At 42.8% G+C, this 23,153-nt stretch overlaps 2 protein-coding genes across 3 annotated transcripts; both read left to right on the top strand.

Annotated features, from left to right (window-relative positions):
- Nucleotides 1–3,116: 3,116 nt before the first annotated feature.
- Smco3 (single-pass membrane protein with coiled-coil domains 3) lies at nucleotides 3,117–4,395 on the top strand. Its single transcript, XM_034511539.2, has one exon. The coding sequence runs from the start codon at nucleotides 3,117–3,119 to the stop codon at nucleotides 3,792–3,794; it is 678 nt and encodes a 225-aa protein (XP_034367430.1). The 3' UTR covers nucleotides 3,795–4,395.
- A 2,394-nt stretch (nucleotides 4,396–6,789) lies between these two features.
- Nucleotides 6,790–18,964, top strand: Wbp11 (WW domain binding protein 11). Of its 2 annotated transcripts, none has more exons than XM_076940698.1 (12): nucleotides 6,790–6,866; nucleotides 8,694–8,803; nucleotides 9,259–9,290; nucleotides 10,383–10,476; nucleotides 11,403–11,599; nucleotides 13,298–13,431; nucleotides 13,598–13,797; nucleotides 14,271–14,462; nucleotides 15,256–15,357; nucleotides 16,090–16,380; nucleotides 16,839–17,021; nucleotides 17,978–18,964. In XM_076940698.1, the coding sequence occupies exons 2-12, from the start codon at nucleotides 8,740–8,742 to the stop codon at nucleotides 18,409–18,411; spliced, it is 1,923 nt and encodes a 640-aa protein (XP_076796813.1). In that variant the 5' UTR covers nucleotides 6,790–6,866; nucleotides 8,694–8,739; the 3' UTR covers nucleotides 18,412–18,964. The 2 variants fall into 2 exon arrangements, with proteins under 2 accessions (XP_076796813.1, XP_034367429.1); XM_034511538.2 differs by having other exon boundaries at nucleotides 6,812–6,942.
- Nucleotides 18,965–23,153: the final 4,189 nt, after the last annotated feature.

The raw sequence follows: 23,153 nt of genomic DNA, 5'->3' as shown, positions 1-23,153 counted from the left end.
TGGCAGTAGGTATAAGCCCAGAAGCATCTCATGGTCCTACTGTGTCATTAGAACGATCCGTGAGCTTTGAGAGGACTGGCTAATTGCATGGCTCCCATTCCACTGAGTGGAGTGGTCAGATTGGGATTCAGAAGCAAGTTGTTGAAATCAGAATGGCAACACCACACATAACCAACTGCTGGTTCTCCAGGCACTGCTGAGCCTCTTCTTAACCATCAAGTAGATATTTAAAGGTATCAATTCAAAGGCCCACAAGTTGAGAACCTTCCTGGGTGACCAGGTGTCTCCACCTAGTGGCAGTATCAGTATATAGTAAAAAAAATATGTAAATTGTTTAAAATTTGAATTTGCACAAGTAAAATCTCCTATATCCAAGTGTTTTGCAGTTTGACATCATTGTTAACAATGTGTTAACTTGCTAACTGATCAGAAATGCCAAGAGAGGGGCAGGTCATTGTTTCTTCTTTGTGTGTCACAGAATCATAGAAAGGCGCTCCTGCAAATTGTGTTGAACACAAACTACAAACTACAAACAAGAGTAGTTCCAAGACGTTAACTGGCTCTAGCTTCAGTGCTAGGGCAGAGAACATTGCGTTCTTCTAAACTCACTCTGATGCACTGAGCACAAGATAACCTGTTCTTTAAACAGAGGACAGAAGGAGAAACAAGAATAGAAGACCGGTTGGTCAAGCCAGTTACATGCCTTGTAAGACACAAACAGAAAGACAGGCTTACCACACAGACAAAAGAAAAATGATGTGTGTGTGTGTGTGTGTGTGAGAGAGAGAGAGAGAGAGAGAGAGAGAGAGAGAGAGAGAGGTTAAGAGCCCTGCCTGCTTTTTCAGAGTACTTAAGTTCCATTCCCAGCACCCACATGGAGGCTCACAACTCTCTGTAAGCCCAGTTCTAGGAGATCCAATGTCTTCTAGAGTTAGAGAGCACATACGTGATTCACAGAGATACATACATGCAGAAAAAGCAAGCATACACCTAAGAATAAAATAATTATAAAACTTGTTGCTGACCGCACTGCCCCACACTTGCTCAAAGGGGATCAGACAACAAGGTCTAGCAAGAGAGAGAGTAGATATGGAGGGGTAAGAGACTCGAAGAATGGAGACAAGACATGGTGTGTGGTCAAGCATCTAGGCTCGATTATTGAAAGGAAATCCTGGGTATTTATAAGCACAAGCAGGGGAACACAGCTGAAGACTCTTTACCACATGTGCCTTGCAGCTGGGGGCACTAACAACAAAACAAGATATGTAGGAAAAACAACATGTTTATCAGCATGTGCTCACCTGTTGTAAGCTGTGGAAAAACAAGTCACTTGTCAGGGTATATGGCTCCAGATGGCTGCAAAGACGATAGCTGCTTTCTGCTGGAAGTTGGCTCCCAACAAAAACTAACCATTGTGGGGTTCAACAGAGATGACCAAAGGCCAGTCACACAGAAAACATATTCATGGTATGCACATTAAGTAACTTGGTGTTATTCCTGTGCTCAGTGTTTCAGGAAAACAAACACAGAAAAATATGGTTGTTGCCTCTAAACAGAAGGTGCTGTCAGCCCCAAATACACGACCAAGGAGTTCCCTCCCAGTTAGCTGTATCATCTACAGAATGCTTATGCTATTTCCTAGAGCCTCTGTGAGATGACATTGCCTTCTCTTCTTCATTTTGTTTTCAAAACAGGGTTTCTCTGTGTAGCCCTGACTGTCCTGGAACTAGCTCTGTAGACCAGGCTGGCCTCAAACTCATAAAGATCTGCCTGTTTCTGCCTCCCCAGTGCTGGGATTAAAGGCATGCAGCACCACCACCCGGCCACCATTACCTTCTTTCTGACACACACTGTAGCTTTTCTTAATAATGGCTGTGGACAGAGTGTGGTTGCTGTTACCAGCACTGAGGAAGCTGAGGCAGGAGAATCACTATGAGGTTGAGGCTGTACTGGGCTACCTAGTGAGTTCATGTCAGCCTGGGCTACAGTGACACCCTCTGTCAAACAAAAGAAATGTCCACATGCAACACAGACTATACTAAATGTTTCAATGTGTCAAGAGTCCCAGATGTGATCAGAGCCGCCCTGTACTCGATGGTGTCCACTGTCTCCTCAAACCACATTTCCATCTACAGTCGTGAATTTATACTCTTGTTCTGAGGATGTTTTTTGGTTTTTGAAGCAGGATCTCATTGTGTTGTCTTGGCTAGTCTGTAACTTGCTATGCAGTGCAGGCTGGCCTTGAAGTCATAGAGATCTGCTTGCCTCTTCCTCCAGAGTGCCAGGATCAAAGGCATATGCCACCATGTCTGGCTCATGAGGAATTCTTTTTTAAAGATGTTACTATTACAGGGGTGTCCTTTTGGGATAGTCCTTAGGTTTTAAAAACAATTTTGCCCATAGAAGTATATAATGGCACTAATATCTACCTTCAGTATTTAATTGTAAAATTATTCATCAGGGAGGGATGAGGTGGTTGTGGGAGGGTTACTGAATGTCATGGTATGCCTGTAGAGGTCAGAGGACACCTGCTAGAGTCATTTCTTTCCCTTTTTCATGTGGGTCCCAGGGAGCAAACTAGGCTTTTCAGGTTTGTGAAGCAAGCACAAACCTAGTTACCAACTAGGCCTCCTGCCAGCCCTGGTGTGAATATCCTAAATTATCAAATCCATAAGCACTAAATTCATATCAGTGTTACTGAGACACCAGAGATCTTTAGACTATTGATTTAACTCAAAATTCTTGGGAATAATCTGATAAACACAGAGTGGTGGCTAGGGATTGGGAAAATAAGTAATGGTGGTCCAGAGCTAGCCTCTGAAGGGCTGAGTGTTTGTGGATGCTTTTCTGGCACTCAAGAAGCTCTGAGTTTGACCCATGGGAAAAACCCAGCAGAGGGATGCAGGCCTGTCATCACAGCTCATGGGAATTAGATGCTGAAGGATCAGGAATTCACACCTACCTTGGGCTACATGAGATCCTCTCTTACACAAATCAAACCTGCTGAGACCTCTGAGGCAGTCTTTAGCTATGGCCACTTTGATGGCTGCCTGGTTAGAGTCATACAGGTACTCTGAGCTGACTTCCTGTTTGATTTTTCAGAGACTTACTGAACTATGGCCCAGAGTGACTTCCTCTACCCACAAAACCCAAGGAGGCGACAGGAAGTGAGCCGCCTTCACCAGCAGTTGCTGGACTGCTTGTCTGACAGCTTCCAGGTCACCAACAAGCTCACAGGGGTTCTGAATACCCACTTGGGTTGCAGGCTGGCCTTCATTGAAATGAAAAGCAATGGAACCATCAAAGAAAACTGTGACATAATTATCCAAGCTGTGACAAAAATCCAAAAGGAACTGCAAAAGGTTGACGAGGCACTGAAAGACAAACTGGAGCCAACCCTTTATAGGAAGCTTCAGGATATTAAGGAAAGGGAGACAGAGAAGATTGCCATCGTGCAAAAGGTCATTTCTGTCATCCTGGGAGAAGCTACATCTGCAGCCAGTGCAGTGGCCGTTAAACTGGTGGGCTCAAGTGTCACAACTGGCATTATTAACAAGCTGGTCTCTGTGCTAGCTCACATCGGGACGTCTCTCCTTGGAGGCATTGGTGTTGCAGTGCTCAGCCTCGGGATAGATATGATCATTCAAGCCATCTTGGGAGCAGTGGAGAGAACACAGCTTCAGGCAGCCATCAAAAGTTATGAGAAACATCTGGAGGACTTCCAGGCTGCCTCAGAGAAGTACCACCATGCCATCACTGAGGTCACCACTGCAGTGAAGCACCAGTTCAGATGACCAGTCAGGTGTCTACACTGGGATAGTCTGTGCTTCCCTCTCTGGCACCATGCTTATCTCTTTAGGTTAATTCTCCATGTCTCCAACAATGTGGATAACCATAAACAATTTGGAATGCTTGGGTCTTGGGTCAGCAGGGAGTGCCCAAACCAGCTCTACTGGACCATCAGGGGATAAAGCTCTCTCCAGTTTTCTTACCCTGTTGTCAGAACCACTGAGGTGTAAAGGCATCAGAGACCAGCAGGCACAGACCATTGCTTCCTTGTTCCCAGGCAATGTCCTCAAACATTCCTGATAAATGGAGAGACCATTCCCATTACCTGTTTCAAACATCACTCATGTCTAATAAGTTATACTTAATAACATCAGAATAGACATGCACATGTTGCCTTCAAATAAAATAGACATACTTCTATTATTTTACCATCAGATTAAATACAATTGTCTGCAAACTGGAAATGAGGGCAAAATAACACCAACAACTTTTTCTTCAACAATGAAAGGAAGCAATACATTTGTGACCTTCTGCTTATTACAAAGTGTACCTGGGTGGATTTGGAAAAGGATGAGATAATAAAACTTGTTTCTGTGATGCAATTAATATGGACTACCTGTCTGTCAGTTATCATTTCAGTAGTTGAACATTGTGGACCATTTAAAAACAACAACAAGAAATAAACTGTATCGATCCCTGCATAAAATACATTATAGTGAGGAAAAACACCCCCCCCCTTTTTAGTAATTTTCAGAGGAAATAATTCTATTTTCATTACTATCAGAAAGAGGCAGCTCCCTTTGCCCCAGAAAGCATTAGCAGACCTATGTTAATTGCCACCTGGAATCAGAAACAGAAGCTATGGAGGCCTATTGATCAAACTTAATTTCTGTAGAGACAGCATTTGTTTTCTAAACCCTTCATTTACCCGTTCTCATTGAGCCATTTTTAGGGTCCACTTCAAAACTCATTATACTGTAACCATGTTGAGAAAGCTTTTGTTATAGCTGTTTTGTTTTTTTAGAGTTATTTATTTATTTCATGTATGTGGGTACACTGTCACTGTCTTCAGACACATCAGAAGAAAGCATTGGTGCCCATTACAGATGGTTATGAGCCACCATGTGGTTGCTGAAAATTGAACTGAGGACCTCTAGAAGAGCAGTCAGTGCTCTTAACCACTGAGCCATCTCTCCAGCTTGACTAGCTGGTTTGTTTTTTAAGCACACCCACAAAAAAAAACCAAAAAAACCCCACCTCTTACAAACAGATGAAGAATTGTAACTAGCCATATAATTTTTCAAATGTATTAATTTCTATGTTATCATGGTTTTGCAAATTAGTTTCAAAATATCACAATTTGTGTCACCTTCAAAATTTATTACCTGGTTTTTATGTTATGAACCAATAGATCTTGCTATTGCCGACACTCAAAAAGTAATCAAAACAAGAATTAATGACACACCTAGGCATCATGGCTTATGACTGTAATTCCATTAATCTAAACAATGAGGCAGAAGGATGGGAAGATGAGGCCAGCCCAGGCTATTTACCTAATTCTTATTTTTTCCCACTAAGTCAAAGCTAGGCTTAGTACAGTACTGAAGTTACATTGTTAGGGGACATACTTAGTTCTAACATAAATTATAAATGTACTATTAATTATTAACTAGTTATAACATTAGTGTCTATCTACAATATTCTAAAAACTAATATAGGCAGACCTCCATCAATACTTTCAAAATACCTGATGTCAAAATACCTGATTCCCTAAGAACCTTTTTCTGTAAAGGATGTGCAGACTAAGTTTAAAAAATAACCAATTGTGAGCTTTATGAAGATTTCATTTGAAATGCTTACCTTTGAGGGGAAGGGTTGGAGAGGAGTCTTAAGGAATGAGGATGTAGAAGGCAAGTATAATGGCTATTCCTGGTTGTAAACTTGACTATATCTGGAATGAACTACAATCCAGAATTGGAAGGCTCACCCGTGACCCAGATCTTGACACTAGTTTCTGACCTGGGTCTTAGCATAGAGATCCTGAGGCATAGTGGCTATGAATCCCAGGAGACTAAGGCAAGATCTGTGAGTTCAAGGTCCAAATCCAGGCGTGGAGGTACACACCTGGACCACACCTTCCCTGTATAAGGACATTGGAAGAAGGAAGTTTCGCTCTTCTTCACCTGCTTACATTTACTTGCCAGCACATCAGTTGGCATCTATTAGCCTTGTGGGACTGACCGACTACTAGATCCTTGGACTTCCCATTTACAGCTGACCATTGTTGGGGTACTGGACTACAGAGTGTAAGTCATCAAAACAAATTACCTTACCATATAGAGACTATCCATAAGTTCATGACTCTAGAGAACCCTGAAAGGAAGACTTCAGATAAATCAGAGTGTGCAATGACATCATAAAGGAGTTTGGGTTGATGAAAAGATCATTTGAAGCGTTATGTACTAACTTCTCTGGAAAGCCTACAAATGTACCCTGTTTCTCTCTTAAAATACACGTTTTCATGCAGATGATCAATTTGTGAGTCTACCCCAGGCACTATTTGTTCAGTTCATCACATGCTGTGTGTTTAGAGGGCTGATGTTTGCTGAGCATTTTAGACTCGGTGCCCAGTGTTATCTGGTAACTTGTTTTCTATGGAGGCATTCAGCATCCATTTACAAACGACAACTAACACAGAATCAATGGACGACACAGAACTATACGCATACCGCTACCTGGTGTCTTGAGAGAAGAAGCTGCCGGAAATGCGTCAGACTTCGGAGAGCAATTGACCAATCAAACCGCAGCTTCCTTACTCTTTATTCTTATTGGATTATATCAGTGTCAATCTAAAATGCTCCGGAATGAGGCGGGTCTCTTGGGTTCTAGTTATCCAATCGGATATTAAATTAGAGCGGAAATAACTCTGGCTCTAAAGTTGTTGTATTCTCTCTATGGTCCCAGTACTTGGCAACGCGGTGAGAGCACGGGCCGCGGGTACCGGAAGTGACGGGAGCTGGCGGAGGGGCGCGAGGTTTCAAGATGGCGGTGCCTGGGTGGTTGACCGAGAGGCAGAGGTGAAGGCCCCTTCGCAGGAAATACACGGGGACCGCCCGCTATTCGCTCTCCACGTCCCGGGAGCCTCGCAGTCGTGTGAGTGCGTGCGGACTAGGCGCTCCGCTTCCCACGACCTTCCCCGGGACTTGCTAAGCCTTCTCTGAAACACAAGGCCCCAGAGGCCGCGCTCTTCCTCCGCTGGACCGGGGTGGCGGGAGCTACGGGTTTGAGGGCTCCGGGGCTGGCGGGCGCTGCGTCCGATGGGTCCTCGGCCGATCCCGCCCGCTGAGTCAGATCCACCTCCTGAGTGCGTCGGCCGGTGGCCGTGGGTTGACGTCTGGCCGCTCGAGTCAGTATCAACCGTCGCTATGGTTTCGGCAGTTGCGGTTGAGGCCTCCTTCAGTGGACCTGGTCCGGTCGGGTTGCACTTGTGCTGTTTGCGTTTCCGTGGTCTTTTGACCTCGACTCTCCCAACTTTTGTTGACGACGGCATAGTGATCTTGTAAAAATTTTCCTTGACTGATTTGTTTTTAGTTGTGTGTGTGGTGGGGTGGCGTCAAAACGTGAGCCTGAGGCTGGTTTTAAAAGGGAAACACTAAAGATACGATCAAAAATAGAAAATGTTGTATGCGTGGCTTTTTCTAATAGTCTATAATCAGTACCCTTCTCTTCCCTTCCTCCCAAAGCCCTGCCCCTTCTGCTTCCTGATAAACATTTATAATGAAACAATCAACACGTATCAGTTCTGAAATATCTGGGAAGTAGCAGGGAGCCGGGCAGTTGAACGCTTGATGAAAGAAGCATTAACTCAAACAACTTACAAAGTCTCAACCAAGGAGCCAAGGGAATTACAGCTGTAGAGTCTTCAATTTACCTCGGGATCTTCCCTTTCCCAACCTAGACAGAAAGTAGATTCATTTAATGCTCAAAGGGAGCCACAAGACGGGTAGCCTGTAGGCAAATGTCACACACTTTGAACGGGAGACATTTGTTCCTTTTTTATTATTGGGAAGGCTAAATTTTGAAAGTTTCATTCATTTGAAATGGAAAAGAAGTGATGCTAATGAAAACAGAGGTGGAAAATATTTGTCTACAGTGACTACTACCTTTAAAATATACCCTTAAAATATATAAATCAGGAGTCATGATATATATATATATATATATATATATATATATATATGTATATGTATATATAATCTTAACATCAAGTTTTAGGGAGTTCTAATACTTCATTTTTTGCTTGCATTTGCTTGAGAGTCAAGTCATTTGACTTGGTATTAAATCAAGATAAATATGATTGAATGGATTGCTTTTTGCCATCCGGGTGTTGAATGAACAGTACACATCTAAGGGGAAAAGTAAAGAGCATGTATTTGTCTTTGCACGTAGATCCATCATCCCCACTCCTGTTTCATTTCACCTTATAGGTAAAGGGAGGATGTCCTCAAGGGTTCACATTGCGTTGTTAGAACATTTTCTAAATTGGTTTTGGTTTGTTTTGAGATTGTCTCATATGGCTCAGTCTATATTCCAAGTGATGGCATTGTAAGTGCTAGTTGATTTCTTTATTCAATTAACAGCACTTTATAATCCATAGGAAAGTGTTAAACTTTTGAGTATTTAATGATACTCTCACTGCCTTGACTAGTAGAGATATTAGCCTTTTTGGTGCTCAAGAAAGGTAAAGACATATTTCTTGGATGCTTCATTCAGAATTAAAGAGCATGTTCTTACAAGTAGAGATCCAAAGGGATATTTCTTTCCAGAAATTGATGCAAATTCTTAAAAGGAAGACATTTTGCACATACAGAAAAACTGAGTTTTTTATATCTTTTTTTTTCCAGTTTTTTTTTTTTTTTAATGAAGAAGTAAATCATATAAATTGTCAACATGGGACGAAGATCGACATCCTCCACCAAGAGTGGGAAGTTTATGAACCCCACAGACCAAGCCCGTAAGTACCATCAGTGTGGAGTGAAGAAGTACAAGAGTTAAAACTGGCATCGGTAGAGTGGGATGTGTGAAGTCATGTAGAATTCTTATAATTAAAATGAATTCCTGGTTAGAATGTTGAGAATGAAAGTTACTTAATGTGTTTCTTCTCTCAAACTTGATTGGCTTGCAGGATAAAGTTGTCTTTCTTTTTGTGTTAGAATTTTTAAACAAATGAGTTTTTAAGTGTGCAATTTGAGAATCTCTTTTCCTCCTTGTAGATCAGTTATTTTTCTATAAACAACACATCTTGGCATTTTGGGTTGAGAGGATTAGAAGCACTACAGTTTCCTAATGGGTCAAAGCCGTTACTATCTATGTGCTCCCTGGGGGAGCCTCAGAAGAAGGAACTGTGGTAGCTTGTAGTAATGTTAATAATGGAAATTTGAGTTATATTATTTCTTCCTCTCTCCTTAGGAAAGGAAGCCCGGAAAAGAGAATTGAAAAAGGTATGAATTTAGAAGGATTCTGTGTATTGTTTTGAGATTTGTGAAATTTCAAATTATATGCCAGGAAAGATGCTTTATACTATACTTCTGATGAAAACCAGAAAATTGACTATGTTTAAAACTGACATGACTCTGGAGATGTGATTTATGGTGGCATGTATGACATTGTCTGTTTGATTCTCTTTCCTCATAAGTTAAAAATGCTTTGGGGGCTGGGATGATGGCTCAGGCGTTAGCAGCTCATTATACTCTTCAGAGAGGCTGAGTTCTCTGCCCAGCATCCATGTTGGGTGACTTCACAACCATCTGTTAGTCCATCTCCCAGGAATCTAACACCCTCCTCTGATCTCCTCAAGAACCCATAAGCACATGCCCATGCATTCACACCACACACTTGAGGAGTAAAGTTGTTTTTAGAATGACATTTGAAAATAATTCTTAAGCTGAGTGTGGTAGTTCATGCCTGTAAGCCTAGCACTTGGGATAAAGAGACCAGGGACAAAAGTATGTTGAAGGCTAGCCTGGGCTAGGTCAGACCCTGTCTTGAGAAACTAATTATTTTACTACTTATCAAAATGTAACTGCTTTGTTAAAAGCTATTGAGTGAATGCCGATAATTGTGTTGCTGGATACCTTTGTGTGTGTGGTTAAAGATTAAGTTTTGGCAGAGTGCTCAAAGCAGTGAACATTTGGTATCACCTGTGATGCTTTGAGGGACTTTTTATAATCTCTGTCGGTTTGCTCTGGTTTTATTGCTTAGCCTTAATCTTTCAAAATTTTTCCTGTCTAACATTTTTTTATTTAACTGTCCCCCCCCCCACCCCCGTTTAAACAAGTTTTTCTGTTAAGTAGTTGCAGTTGCTAGCAGTATAGCTGGGTAGAAAAAAATACTTAAAGCGCATCATTTTGACTAAAGTTTAAACATTATTGAGAAGAATTATTCTCATAGCTATTTCTGGAGGTTTAAACATGTGATTAGAAACAAAGGAGAAATTTGACTTTCTTCTTAGACTTAGGCGAAGTGAAGGTAAGCTGTCCCAAGCGCCCAGCTTCTTTCTCAGTAGTCTTCCTCTCTCTCTCTCATTTTCTAAGAACAAAAAACAGCGCATGATGGTCCGAGCTGCAGTTTTGAAGATGAAAGATCCCAAACAGATTATCCGGGACATGGAGAAATTGGATGAAATGGGTAAGAGTGGAGGAAACGGCCAGACTTAACAAAGGCTGTCTTGGTCTGTTGTACACAAAGGCAGGTAACACAGCCCTAGGAAATCGCAACAGCCTGTTTAGCTGCCATTGGGTGCCACATTTTGTTTTAATGCTATGGAAATAAAGACATAGGTGATAGATCTGTTGCAAGCTGGAAATCCCATATTCTAGAAGAGGGACACTGTCATTTAGTTGGAGTTAATTACTTAGATAACAAAGATCTTGTCTGGCTAGCTCACTTTATAATTTTTCAGATTTAATGGTCTTTTCACTTCACATTTATGTTAGTGGAATAAGAAAAGATGTACACTCGAGAATTCTAGTTTACTAGGAATGATTCAGTAATAATATTGGCTAGATTTGACTAAGTCATTAGGTTAGTTGGGGAATCATTTAATTGTGCTTCAAAAAAAAAAAAAAAGAAGAAGAAGAAAGAACCCTAAATCACCAGGGGCCTAGTTTTCATTCAAACTAATTAAAAAAGAAAGGTATATTCTAGCTTTCATAATTGAGACACCCCTAAAAAAAGCTGTCTTCCGGGAGAAAACTAGAAATTTCCAGATAAGTGTCTGTGTGTTGTGCTCTCTAGCACAGTGCTAGTGAACAGCTTGGGGTGAAAATGGAAGAAGTGTGTGCAGTTATTGGTAGCTGGAGACAAGGCTATAGCCTATCAGCATGATTGTGGGCAAGTGGCCCTTTATTGACAGTTCCAGAGAGGTCTTGGCTGCAGCTACGGTGCTACAGTACTAGCCTGTGTATTGCTTCTGGGAAGAATCTGGGCAGAACTGGGAGAATACCCCCTTAGGGCTCAGAAATGAAATGGTAGGTTCTGGATCTAGTCAGGAAAGAGGTTTTTATTGATGTGACTATATTTATTTACAACTCTAAAATCTGCTTTTCTCGTAGAGTTTAACCCAGTGCAACAGCCACAGTTGAATGAGAAAGTACTGAAAGACAAGCGAAAAAAACTGCGGGAAACCTTTGAACGAATTCTACGACTTTATGAAAAAGAAAACCCAGATATTTACAAAGAATTGAGAAAGCTCGAAGTCGAATATGAACAGAAGAGAGCTCAACTGAGCCAGTACTTTGATGCTGTCAAGGTAAGCTGTTCTTGAGAGAGACCTGACTATGTTACAGGTTGCTCTTCTTTCCAGTAGTTTCTAAAATTAAGTGTGCACCTTATGCTTTAGCAAATTCAGTCCTTTGTACTTACAGAAATTGTAACAGTAAAAGACGCCCAGGCGTCCTTAGCAGGACCACAGATAATCAAATCCATAGACTCTCACAAGCAAATCTACTCAAGAGTTTTGTTTTCTTTAGAATAATCTGTTGATAGTAGAAACAATGCATGGTAAAAATTAGTAAGAGTGTGAGCATACCCTTAATCCTTGCCTAGGTGCAGACTCTTAATCCTTGGTGCCTACCCTTAATCCTTGGTGCATACCCTTAATCCTTGATGCATACCCTTAATCCTAGGTGCAGACCCTTAATCCTTGGTGCAGACCCTTAATCCTTGGTGCATACCCTTAATTCTTGGTGCAGACCCTTAATCCTAGGTGCAGACCCTTAATCCTTGGTGCATACCCTTAATCCTAGGTGCATACCCTTAATCCTTGGTGCAGACCCTTAATCCTAGGTGCATACCCTTAATCCTAGGTGCATACCCTTAATCCTTGGTGAATACCCTTAATCCTAGGTGCATACCCTTAAACCTTGGTGCAGACCCTTAAACCTTGGTGCAGACCCTTAATCCTAGGTGCATACTCTTAATCCTAGGTGCATACCCTTAATCCTAGGTGCAGACCCTTAATCCTTGGTGCAGACCCTTAATCCTAGGTGCATACCCTTAATCCTTGGTGCAGACCCTTAATCCTAGGTACATACCCTTAATCCTAGGTGCATACCCTTAATCCTTGGTGCAGACCCTTAATCCTTGGTGCAGACTCTTAATCCTAGGTGCATACCCTTAATCCTTGGTGCATACCCTTAATCCTTGGTGCAGACCCTTAATCCTTGGTGCAGACCCTTAATCCTTGGTGCAGACCCTTAATCCTTGGTGCAGACCCTTAATCCTTGCCTAGGATTAGAACCTGTCTGTTCCAGAACATGGATGAGGCTTAAACCAATGTTGTTTCTTTCACTGTTACTGCTCCATGGGGACCCACTTCCAGAACAGGCAGAAACTGACCTGTTCATACTGACTGCCTCGTAAAGTGTCAGGAGTTGATGAAAAGGAGTGGGGTCTGTCCACTTCTGAGAGCTTTTGTAGTTTGTTGTAAATTTTTCATTACCATAAAATCAGAAACCCAAATGAAATGGTGTTTGTAAAATAGATGGTGTGTTTCCAACCACACAAAACAGAATTCAAGAAAGGTGGGTGAGTTTTAGAGGATATATATTGTTTGTTATATATTGAAATGTATTACTGTCCCAAGGAGTAGACTGCTCCTACTTTGAACAGTTGGATTTCTTCAAAACTGCAACCATATTATTAAATCATATATTAATCATAATATTAATCATAATAATTAATAATAATAATATTAATCATAATATTAAACCATATTAAATCATATTAAAAAAGAATCAGCAGTTGATAGGGATTATGGAAGATCAGATGAGCTGTACTTGGGTTCTTTAAGAAAAAAATAATATTCTTTCAATTTGGAAGTGTTGGCGTGAGGCTTTCAGCCATTTTTTATGGTCTTAGTGTTAGTTGGAAAACAAATTCAGAAGACTTAAGTTCTAGAAGTTGAGTTTGGATCAGTGCCGTACAACTGGGTTTCTGTATGTTTCAGAACGCTCAGCATGTGGAAGTAGAGAGCATCCCTTTGCCAGACATGCCACATGCTCCTTCCAACATCTTGATCCAGGACATTCCTCTTCCTGGTGCCCAGCCACCCTCCATCCTGAAGAAAACCTCAGCATATGGGTAAGGAAGCCTGACATAACGGCAGGGTGGACTGAAGGCCACTATCAGTCCAGCAGAGGCACGAGGCGCTCTGGCTGTGATTGGACACACCTGAGAGCCTGGAAAATGCTTTCTACAGAGAATTCAACATTCTCACTACTTAGTACCGCTGTCCTTTCCTTCACAGGCCTCCAACTCGGGCAGTGTCTATCCTTCCTCTCCTGGGACATGGTGTTCCCCGTTTGCCCCCTGGCAGAAAGCCACCTGGCCCTCCCCCTGGCCCACCTCCTCCTCAAGTTCTGCAGATGTATGGCCGTAAAGTGGGCTTTGCTCTCGACCTTCCCCCTCGGAGGCGAGATGAAGACATGCTGTACAGTCCGGAGCTTGGTATGAAGGGCCGCAGGGTTCCTTGAGTGCACTTCGCAGTACTGCTTCCATGTTGGCTGTTTTTAACATGTTCACCACACGGAGAACATAGGAAATACGTGAGGATACCATGCACTTTCTGCTGTGTATCTCCATGGATATTTCATCAGATCTGCTTGATGAAAGTCCCTTGCTTAGATAGAGATGTAGCTGCAACTTCTGAAAGACAGGAAGAGGTCTTCTCAGTTTTGTCAGCACTGACAAGAGTCACTGATTGTGTGTGAGACTTTACACAATTGTTTCTAATACAATGTGCTTGCCCTTCTTACAAGAAAACAAAAAGTATTTAAAACTATTACCCAATACAAATATCATCATAATACATGATAGCTGGCCTTGCGTACAGAATTACTTTCTACAAGTTATGTTGAACTAAAATAGGAGACTGGAGGGCCAACCATGCCATGTGATTCTTGTGCTCGTTCTGTCATCAGCTCAGCGGGGTCATGATGATGACATGTCCAGCACCAGTGAGGACGACGGCTATCCTGAAGACATGGATCAGGATAAGCATGATGACAGTACTGAGGACAGTGACACTGACAGATCAGATGCAGAGAGTGACGGGGATGAGTTTGGGCACCGCGATGACAGTGAGCGCGACAACGCTGAGGAGAAGAAGTCAGGTGCGTGCCCATTAATGTGCCGGGGTATAGATTCACGCTGCTAAGCCCAATGCAGAAAGCCCTGGCTTTTGTTAATGTGGTTTATTACACTTAGTGTGTGTGCGCACACCTGTGTGTGCATGCATGCTAGAGTGTATATGTGGCTGTCACAGTTGGTCTCCTCAGTCCACTGTGGACATATTGGGGATTCAGCTTGGGTGAAGTGGTGTTGGGGACTACCATCATCTTCAAGCACCTGTTGGGGTATTACTAAGATTTTCTCACCTTTTATGGGGCCTTATGTCATAATTAGTTTACTAATTTTCTGGTGTAAACCATCGGGTCCTCTTGGTATGCCCTGCATGCTTATTATGGGTTGTCCTTACCCAGCACTGTTGGACTCAGTTATCTTATATGTTATGCTGGTTAATAGGGTATGCTGGTTTCACGAGTTGCTCAGCTTTCATCTTCTCTGTGACTTACTGTTTTACTGAATTATTAAAGAAAATTGTTGCTTTAAGACACATCTTTACTATTTCAGCTTTTACGTTTAGGGCTTAAAATTGAATTATCTAATTCAGCTTATATGTTTCTTAAGTATCCTAACATTTTCTGAACATTAAGTTTTAAGTTAATATATATTTTATATGCAACCAATAGCACAGCATTGATTACCTTTACTATATCTCTCTACGTTTGTCTTCTGTCGTGTAATGGGTTATAGTCATTCATAGCGCTTACAGCTTCTACTCTGTAGTGACCATTTTTACAACTTTTGATGATGCTTTTCTGTTTTCCTTCCTTGGCTGTGTAGGTCTGAGCGTCAGATTTGCCGATATGCCTGGGAAATCAAGGAAGAAGAAGAAGAACATGAAGGAGCTGACTCCTCTGCAAGCCATGATGCTGCGAATGGCAGGTCAGAAGCACAGAGGAGTAAATCTCTGGCTTTCCTTGTGCTGCTTGCTTAGCATGTAGTCTTCCATTTATAGTCAGCAGCTCCGAAATAAACCATGACTCTGTAGTCTCTGAAACCTAAGGTATGGAGGAGCCATTTGGTAGGGTGCCAGAGCTCCAGTGCTAGTGAGCTGGTGACAGGGCTAGTTCTGGGGGAGGCTGTGCAGCATCTGTTCTTGAGCTGGTATATGGAGGACGACTTGTGGGAGTCAGGTTTTCTGTGGCTACAAACGGGTCCCAGGAATGGAGCTCTGGTCGTCAGGCTCACTAGCAAGCCACCTTGCAGCCCCGAGTGCCATTTAATTCCAAGTCTGTCTTGTTCTGACAGCCTGGGCATTATACTGCTGCACAGTATATACTGTGAACAGAATACTACTTGGTTGTTGTGTATTTCAGTAGTCGGGAAGAAGTGTTGGATTGTTGTTTTTTAGAATAAGTTTTCTTATTTTTATTTATTTATTTATTTATTTATTTGGTTTTGGGAGACAGGGTCTATCTGTGTAACCCTGGCTGTCCTGGAACTTAGTATGTAGACTGCGCCGACTGTGAAGTCAGAGATCGTCTTGCTCCTGTGTCCCAAGTGCTGGATTAAAGGCATGTGCCACCACACCCAGCTGCAGTGTACTCTTGGCCACTGCTGTTCTCCAGGCTGTAAAAAGAAAACAGTCAGCTATTTTACAATTTTTTCTTTCAGGTCAGGAAATCCCTGAGGAAGGACGTGAAGTGGAGGAATTTTCAGAAGATGATGATGACGACGACTCTGATGATTCTGAAGCAGAAAAGCAATCGCAGAAGCAGCATAAAGAGGAGTCTCACTCTGATGGCGCATCTGCCTCTTCACAGCAGCAGGCTCCTCCTCAGGCCGTTCCTGCTTCACAGATACAAGCACCGCCCATGCCAGGACCGCCGCCTCTTGGACCACCACCTGCCCCACCCTTACGACCTCCTGGACCACCCACAGGCCTTCCCCCTGGGCCACCTCCAGGTAAGCACCTCCAGAATGAGGAGTAAGTGATTTTTTTTTTTTTAGCCAAAGGAGACTGAAGCTATTCCTCAGAACAGCATGTGTCATCAGTACTGATGTTTTCTGTTGAGGCTTCTCAAAGGGGGAATTAAAACTATTTCATTCTGTGAGTATTTTATTTCTGATTTTGTAAGCTGAACACTTACACATAACTGTACTTTGTTTAGTACTGTATTGTGACAGACTAGCCCAGTTCTGCATTGGTGTTGCTCAATACCATCTCACGTATTACAGGTGGGACCTAAATGGATCAATCTATAACAAATCTGATAACCTTTTTATAGAGCTCAAATATGTGTTGAATGAATTTTATTTCCATGCATTTTTATTTAAATGCAATCTCACTTCTGCATAAAATGACTATGTGAGTTGCTTTTATACCACAGTTCTTTGTCTGACATTGGTTTTTCTTCTTTCAGGAGCTCCTCCATTCCTGAGACCACCTGGAATGCCAGGAATCCGAGGGCCTTTACCACGACTTTTACCTCCAGGACCCCCACCAGGCCGACCTCCTGGCCCTCCCCCAGGCCCACCTCCAGGTCTGCCCCCTGGTCCCCCTCCTCGAGGACCCCCACCAAGGCTACCTCCTCCTGCACCTCCAGGTAAGGTGTTTCAGTTTCTGTGACAAAAGCTAGCCATGGCTCGTGTGCTCTATGGTCTCTGAGAATGTCGTGCAGTGGGTCTGCATGGAAGTGTGCTCTTCATGAGTCTTACATGCCTTACATTGCTTCCCACTCAGCATGTCAGACATCAGCAGTGAGAAGGTTCTGGCTGAGAACAGTTGTGCCCCATGAGTCTACACAATTACCGTCTTCAAGTTAAATCACAGGTTCCCACTTGCATACCCATTATCCAAGTTAATCCTACAGATTGCATAATGGGCTTTTGGTATGGCCAGGTTTTGGTTCAGCACACTGAGTGTTCTAATGTATCTGGAGATTGCTTTTTAAAACACAACAGCTGAGGCTTTTTCTTTGTCTTAGTGGTATGTAGAATAACTGAGTTTAGGTAATCAGCAGTTCAGATTTGATACAGATTTGATTCTTAAGTGGCTTTTGAAGAAACCACAATCTGATGTGGGATATATATGTGTTGCAGCTGTCAGAAGTTTGTAAACTCTGAAAAGACCGATCATAGTCTCTGTCCGTTTCCACTTAATGAGCAGGACAAGTCATTCCCTGTCCACTGTGTGAACGTGGTAGGAACCAACTAGTACTCAGGGATCGACCACCGCTTGACAGACAGCCAAGATAGCATCCAGAAACTTCCAGATTGGAAATTGTGTCTGCCACCAGTAGGCATTGTCAGCTTGGTGTTACATTTTTCAACTAGGACTGTTTGGAAGAAGAAAATTTTGTGAGTTCAGTGATCCAGACTAAAGGTGAATGTAACTTCAGAGTATATATATTCCTGCCTTACACGTAGCAGGTTGTGTGAGTTCAGTTTAATTCCTGTAAATAACTTGCCTAAAAAGCAGTCTCAGCCTATGTCTGAACGTCCTTAGTGGCAGTTAAATGTCATTAATCCTTGTACTCATTCTCTCTGCCTCTTCTTTTAGGTATCCCTCCTCCTCGTCCTGGCATGATGCGCCCACCCTTGGTGCCTCCTCTTGGACCTGCCCCACCTGGCCTTTTCCCACCAGCTCCCTTGCCCAACCCAGGGGTGTTGAGTGCCCCACCCAGCCTCATTCAGCGACCGAAGGCGGATGATGCCAGTGCAGCCACCATCGAGAAGAAAGCCACAGCGACCATCAGTGCCAAGCCCCAGATCACCAATCCCAAGGCAGAGGTCACACGGTTTGTGCCCACTGCACTGAGGGTGCGCCGCGAGAATAAGGGGGCTACTGCTGTTCCCCAAAGAAGGTCAGAGGATGACTCTGCTGTGCCTGTTGCCAAAGCAGCCCCGAGATCTGGTCCTTCAGTTCCTGTCTCAGTACAAACTAAGGACGATGTTTATGAAGCGTTCATGAAAGAGATGGAAGGGCTGCTGTGACAGACTCTCCTGCCAGGACAGGCTTCTGTTCAGAGGACTGGTTTGTGGAACAAGAGGCTCTTGTTAAACGTAAAGTGAAGATCAGCGTCCACTGTCAGGTGTTTTCCAAGTCCAGTTCCAGGAGCCTCCTGATGTTTGCCTGCTGGGATCCCCGCACAAGGTGTTTCCTTACAGTAGTCCCGGATGTGAAGCACTGCTGCTACCCCGTTCCCTGTGACACCACCAGCTCCTCCCTCTCTTCCCCTCTCCATTTTGGGAATTCTGTCAGCGAGGTCTTAGTTACTTGTTTCGACTCATGTGCCCTGGGCACTAGAGTAGAGAATTCTAAAGGAAAAGTTTATTTCATCCTGACTTTTGTGTTTGAGTTACTTTTAATATTTTCCTGTAAATATTTTGTAATATTTTCCTTGTAGTGAAATGGATTACAATATCATTTCCTAATTCAAAACAGGATATGTGGGAAGAAAATATACAATTCTGGGATTAAAGTTATTTCCCACAAGCTAACTCTTTGAGTGTTTCATGGAGAAATAAAATGTTCCATACCAAGATACTTCTGTGTTCATGGTAATGTGTAAATAGTTTATCTAGCTTGTGGGCAGAACATACACAGGTGTGTAGTGTTGGTTCTCAGGAACTGCATTTCTCATGCAGAATGAGAATGGATTTCATTAGACATGTAAAAGGTAACTTTGAAATATCTAAAGGGATAAAGAGGAAGAATTCAAGATTATATCGACTTCCCAGAAATTGAGAGGTGTACATGATGTCTCCACTTTGCTTAGAGGGGACTAAGTCTCCCCATCTCAGTTTACTGAGGACACTGAGAGCTGTGATGTGGTGGTTTGTGAGACAGTTCCCAAGGCTCATATTCTTGGACAGCTTTCCCCAGTGGGTGGTGCTGTTTGGGGAAGCTTGGAAGTCTGGCTTTGTTGGAGGAGGTATGTCCTGGAGACAGGCTTTAGAGTTTAAAAGACTCCCTTCTCCAGTTCTGCTTTGTGCTTGATTTCAAGATCCTGACTCAGCTTGCCAAGCCTGCTGGCATGCATTTCCTATGTCATGTGCATACTGTGTTATGCAAGAGCACACTTTCCCTGGCCCCTGAACCTCATGCAAATCGTAGAGCAGTAAGGATGCTGCTGTGGCCTGCTAAGGCTAATGCTTTCTCAGGGTTCTCGAAGATGGATTTCTGATTTCCACTCAGATTCTGTGTGTCTGGTTCTGTTATCCTGACAGATTAAGACATCCTTACAAAACACTAAATTGTCCATTTGCTTTGTGGTTCTAGTAAAATTAAGAAGAAAGAATTTGATCATTTTCATACAAAGGAAACAATTACATCTAGTTGGCATTGTAAGTACGTTCCTGCATAAACAATTGCTCTCCACAATTTGGTCTGAGTCTGATTATTTTAATATTCTTGATTGAATTTATATTCTTGGGATAGATTTCTGCTACCGGTTACCTGAAAAAGTTTTGGTTATCAAAACATCTCCAAAGGGGCTGGAGAGATGGCTCAGTGGTTAAGAGCACTTGACTGTTCTTCCAGAGGTCCTGAGTTCAATTCCCAGCAACCACATGGTGGCTCACAACCATCTATAATGAGATCTGGTGCCTTCTTCTGGTGTGTCTGAAGAGAACTACAATGTACTCACATATATAAAATAAATAGATTAAAAAAAAAAAAAAAACACATCTCCAAATGTGTTGCTAGTTTTATTTGAAAATTGTAGTCATGAAGCCTAACATTGAATTCCATTCAATTCCATCTGAAGGAGAGGAGGGGAATAGCCAACCAATCTGATTTGATTTCTTGTCACAGTCACACAACCACAATTGTGGTTTTACCAAAGTGCTCTGCTTACCTCACCACTGTAGACACAGACCTTTGCTTGGATATGTAGATTAGATGGGGCCCACGGCTCACACCACCACAGTCAGCTCACTGAACATCTTTCTATGTGGGAAACTTAGTGCCCTCGTTTGCATTACCAGACCAAAGAAAGGATCCCATCCGCTTCCACCTTGGTGAACCAGCGAATTATGATTTTTTTGGTGTTACTTAAGAGCAGCATGGTGAGTGGTGGTCTAACTTGCTTTCTATTGCCAAGGCCAAAAGCAACTTGGGGAAATAAGGGTTTATTTGTCCTGCAGCTCACAGACATCCTGAAGGGAAGATAGGACAGGAACTGAAGCCATGGAGGGGTGCAGCCTATGGCCTTTAGCTACCTTTCATATTCCTCCCAGGATCTGCTAAGGGGGACCACTATCCACAGTGGACTGGACCCGCCCTTCCACATCAACCATTGATCAAGATAATGTCCCTTACAGGCCAATCAAATGGGGGCATTTTCTTAATTGAGGTTCCTCTTCCCAGAGGACACAAGGATGTCACGTTGGCAAACCAGTATCAAGTGTAGGAGGCCACCTCACCAAGCCTCCCCATCTCCCCCAGTTTTGTACAGGGCCTGCTGAGTCTTGTCAGTTCCCTCAGCTTCCTTAGTCTCTTGAGCTTCCTTCAACCCTTCCTGCCTCCCTTCAAGGGACAGAAAACAGAAACCCATTTATTAGTTTTCAATGAGCTTAAAATAGTGTTTCCAAACCAGGCGACTGGAACATTCTGAACCTTTGGTGGTTTGAATGACAATGGCTCTCATTGGTTCAGGTATTTAAAATCCTTGGTCTCTGGTTGGCCAAAATGTTTCTGGGAAGGATTAGGTGTGACTTTTCTGGAGGTGTGTCACTCTGGGTTTTGAAACCTCAAAAGGCCATGCCAGGCCCAATCTTTCTGCCTCCTGTCTGTGGATCAGATCTAAGTCCTCAAGCCACTGAGACATCATCATGCCTGCCTTCCTGCCCCCACCATGATGGTCATGGACTTATCCTCTCTGTAAGCAAGCCCCAACTAAATGCTTTCTTGTTTTAAGTTTCCTTGGTCTTGGTGTTTCAGCCGTGCAGAAGTAATTAGGACAGAACCCAAATCCAATTCTATCAAGTTCATGCACTTAATCGCCATGTCATTTGCCCTTGCCTCTGCTGGATTTGTAGAGTCAGGATTTAGCATGCCAGTCAGGGCCAACTACAGCATGGGCTAAACCTTTTCTTTCCAGAAACACAAAACTCAACAGACCAGTTCTCTGGGATCCAAAGTCAAAACTGGCTCTGTAGGGAAACAAATCCTGCCCACACTATACCGTCCCACTGAACTGCTTTTTTCTGCAGGGAACTGTCAGTGTGCAAATAAAACCAAGCACTATATAAATCTATCCAAAGTCTGTCTTCAGGCCATACTAAAAAATGCCTAGACTGTCTCTACATGGTCTCGCATATGCAACATTACCCCTTTAAATTAGCCTCAACAACCCTATCAAGAACCACAGGTTCAACTGACTTTACAAAATGTTTCTGCTAATTTTCAACAACTCTCAGAAGAGCAGTATTTGAAAGGATTCTTAAGTATTTTGGGGGCAACCATAGCAAAGGTTGGGTGGAAAGCTTATCTTGTATCTTGTTTGTCTTGCTCTCCCAGTGCCAGGGGAAGACTTTATAGAGTTCTGAGAAAGACAGATGGCTTTGGTCTTTCCACCTTTGTCCTTTTATCTTCACGATGTTGGTAAGCGTCTTTGAGGCTTTCTGTCTTTAGTAAATTAGACTCAATATCAAAACCAGCACTTGAAAACTAGATGGCCACGGAGGGTGACTTCGTATGTATTGGCTCCAAGTGACATCACAACTCATTCTAACAAGTGAATCTTATTTGAGACAGTCTTGTGTGCAGTCCTGTCTTGGAACATGTGATCTCAGACTGGCTTTGAACTCAGGGTCTTCCTCAGTTTCCCAAGTTCTGGAATTCGGGGTTCTAAACCACACTTGGCTATAGTTCTTTAAAATTCCTACAGCTGGGGAAAACTGTCCTACAGGCATGACAAAGGACCTGCCCCTGTCAACTCTTAGGACCCCGATAACCCACAGGCAACCTGTACAACACAAGACCTGCTTTGTCACGGTCACCCCATGATTTATGGTCACCAAGGAAGGGACTCACAAGGTTCCTTCCACTCTTCCTCCTCCCCAGGATTTACAAACAGCTATTTCTTTCTTCAATGGTACAACCACCAGTGTTGCTGTATGCTTTCATAAGGAACCCCAATTAAATTCACCAAGCTACACTAGGATGGTCACATTTCTGATCCCATCAGCAGTGGCCCACAGGGTGAGCCAATATTTGCACACATCTTACCTTCTCAGGTTTACCTATATATACTTTAAGTCACAAGTGCAAACCCTTAGTCTTTGTCGATGGTATTGCTCAGTGTAAGCACCTAATGCTAATACATGGTACTAAAATAATAATCTTCCAAACATGTATTATGAAAAGTTTACCTCCTGAAACTACCCATAACGCCTCTGGAGTCTGTTAGCCTTGGGTGTCAGAGGGAGCAAACTGCCTCTTTATCAGGTGTGACAAACCTTTGTACATCTTTCAAGATGAGCACCAAGAAGTGATTCCAATGTCAACACAACAAGCAGTAGAAAACCAAACACTAGCAGACACCGATTTGTAATATATTATTTGTCCTTTTCCCTGTCCTCAAAAGCCATGAAAAAAAAAAATGTGGGTTTGAGGACAGTGAAACCTAGCTGGCCTTATTCACAGCTGTATCCTCCCAGATACTAGCACGCGGCATAGATAGCAGGCCAATACTGGGGAGGAAATAAATTTCGAGGGAAAATACTGAAAT

The sequence above is a fragment of the Arvicanthis niloticus genome, chromosome 9 (assembly GCF_011762505.2).
Source record: "Arvicanthis niloticus isolate mArvNil1 chromosome 9, mArvNil1.pat.X, whole genome shotgun sequence".
Taxonomy (NCBI): Eukaryota; Metazoa; Chordata; class Mammalia; order Rodentia; family Muridae; genus Arvicanthis; species Arvicanthis niloticus.
This window is presented reverse-complemented; position numbering and strand designations above follow the sequence as displayed.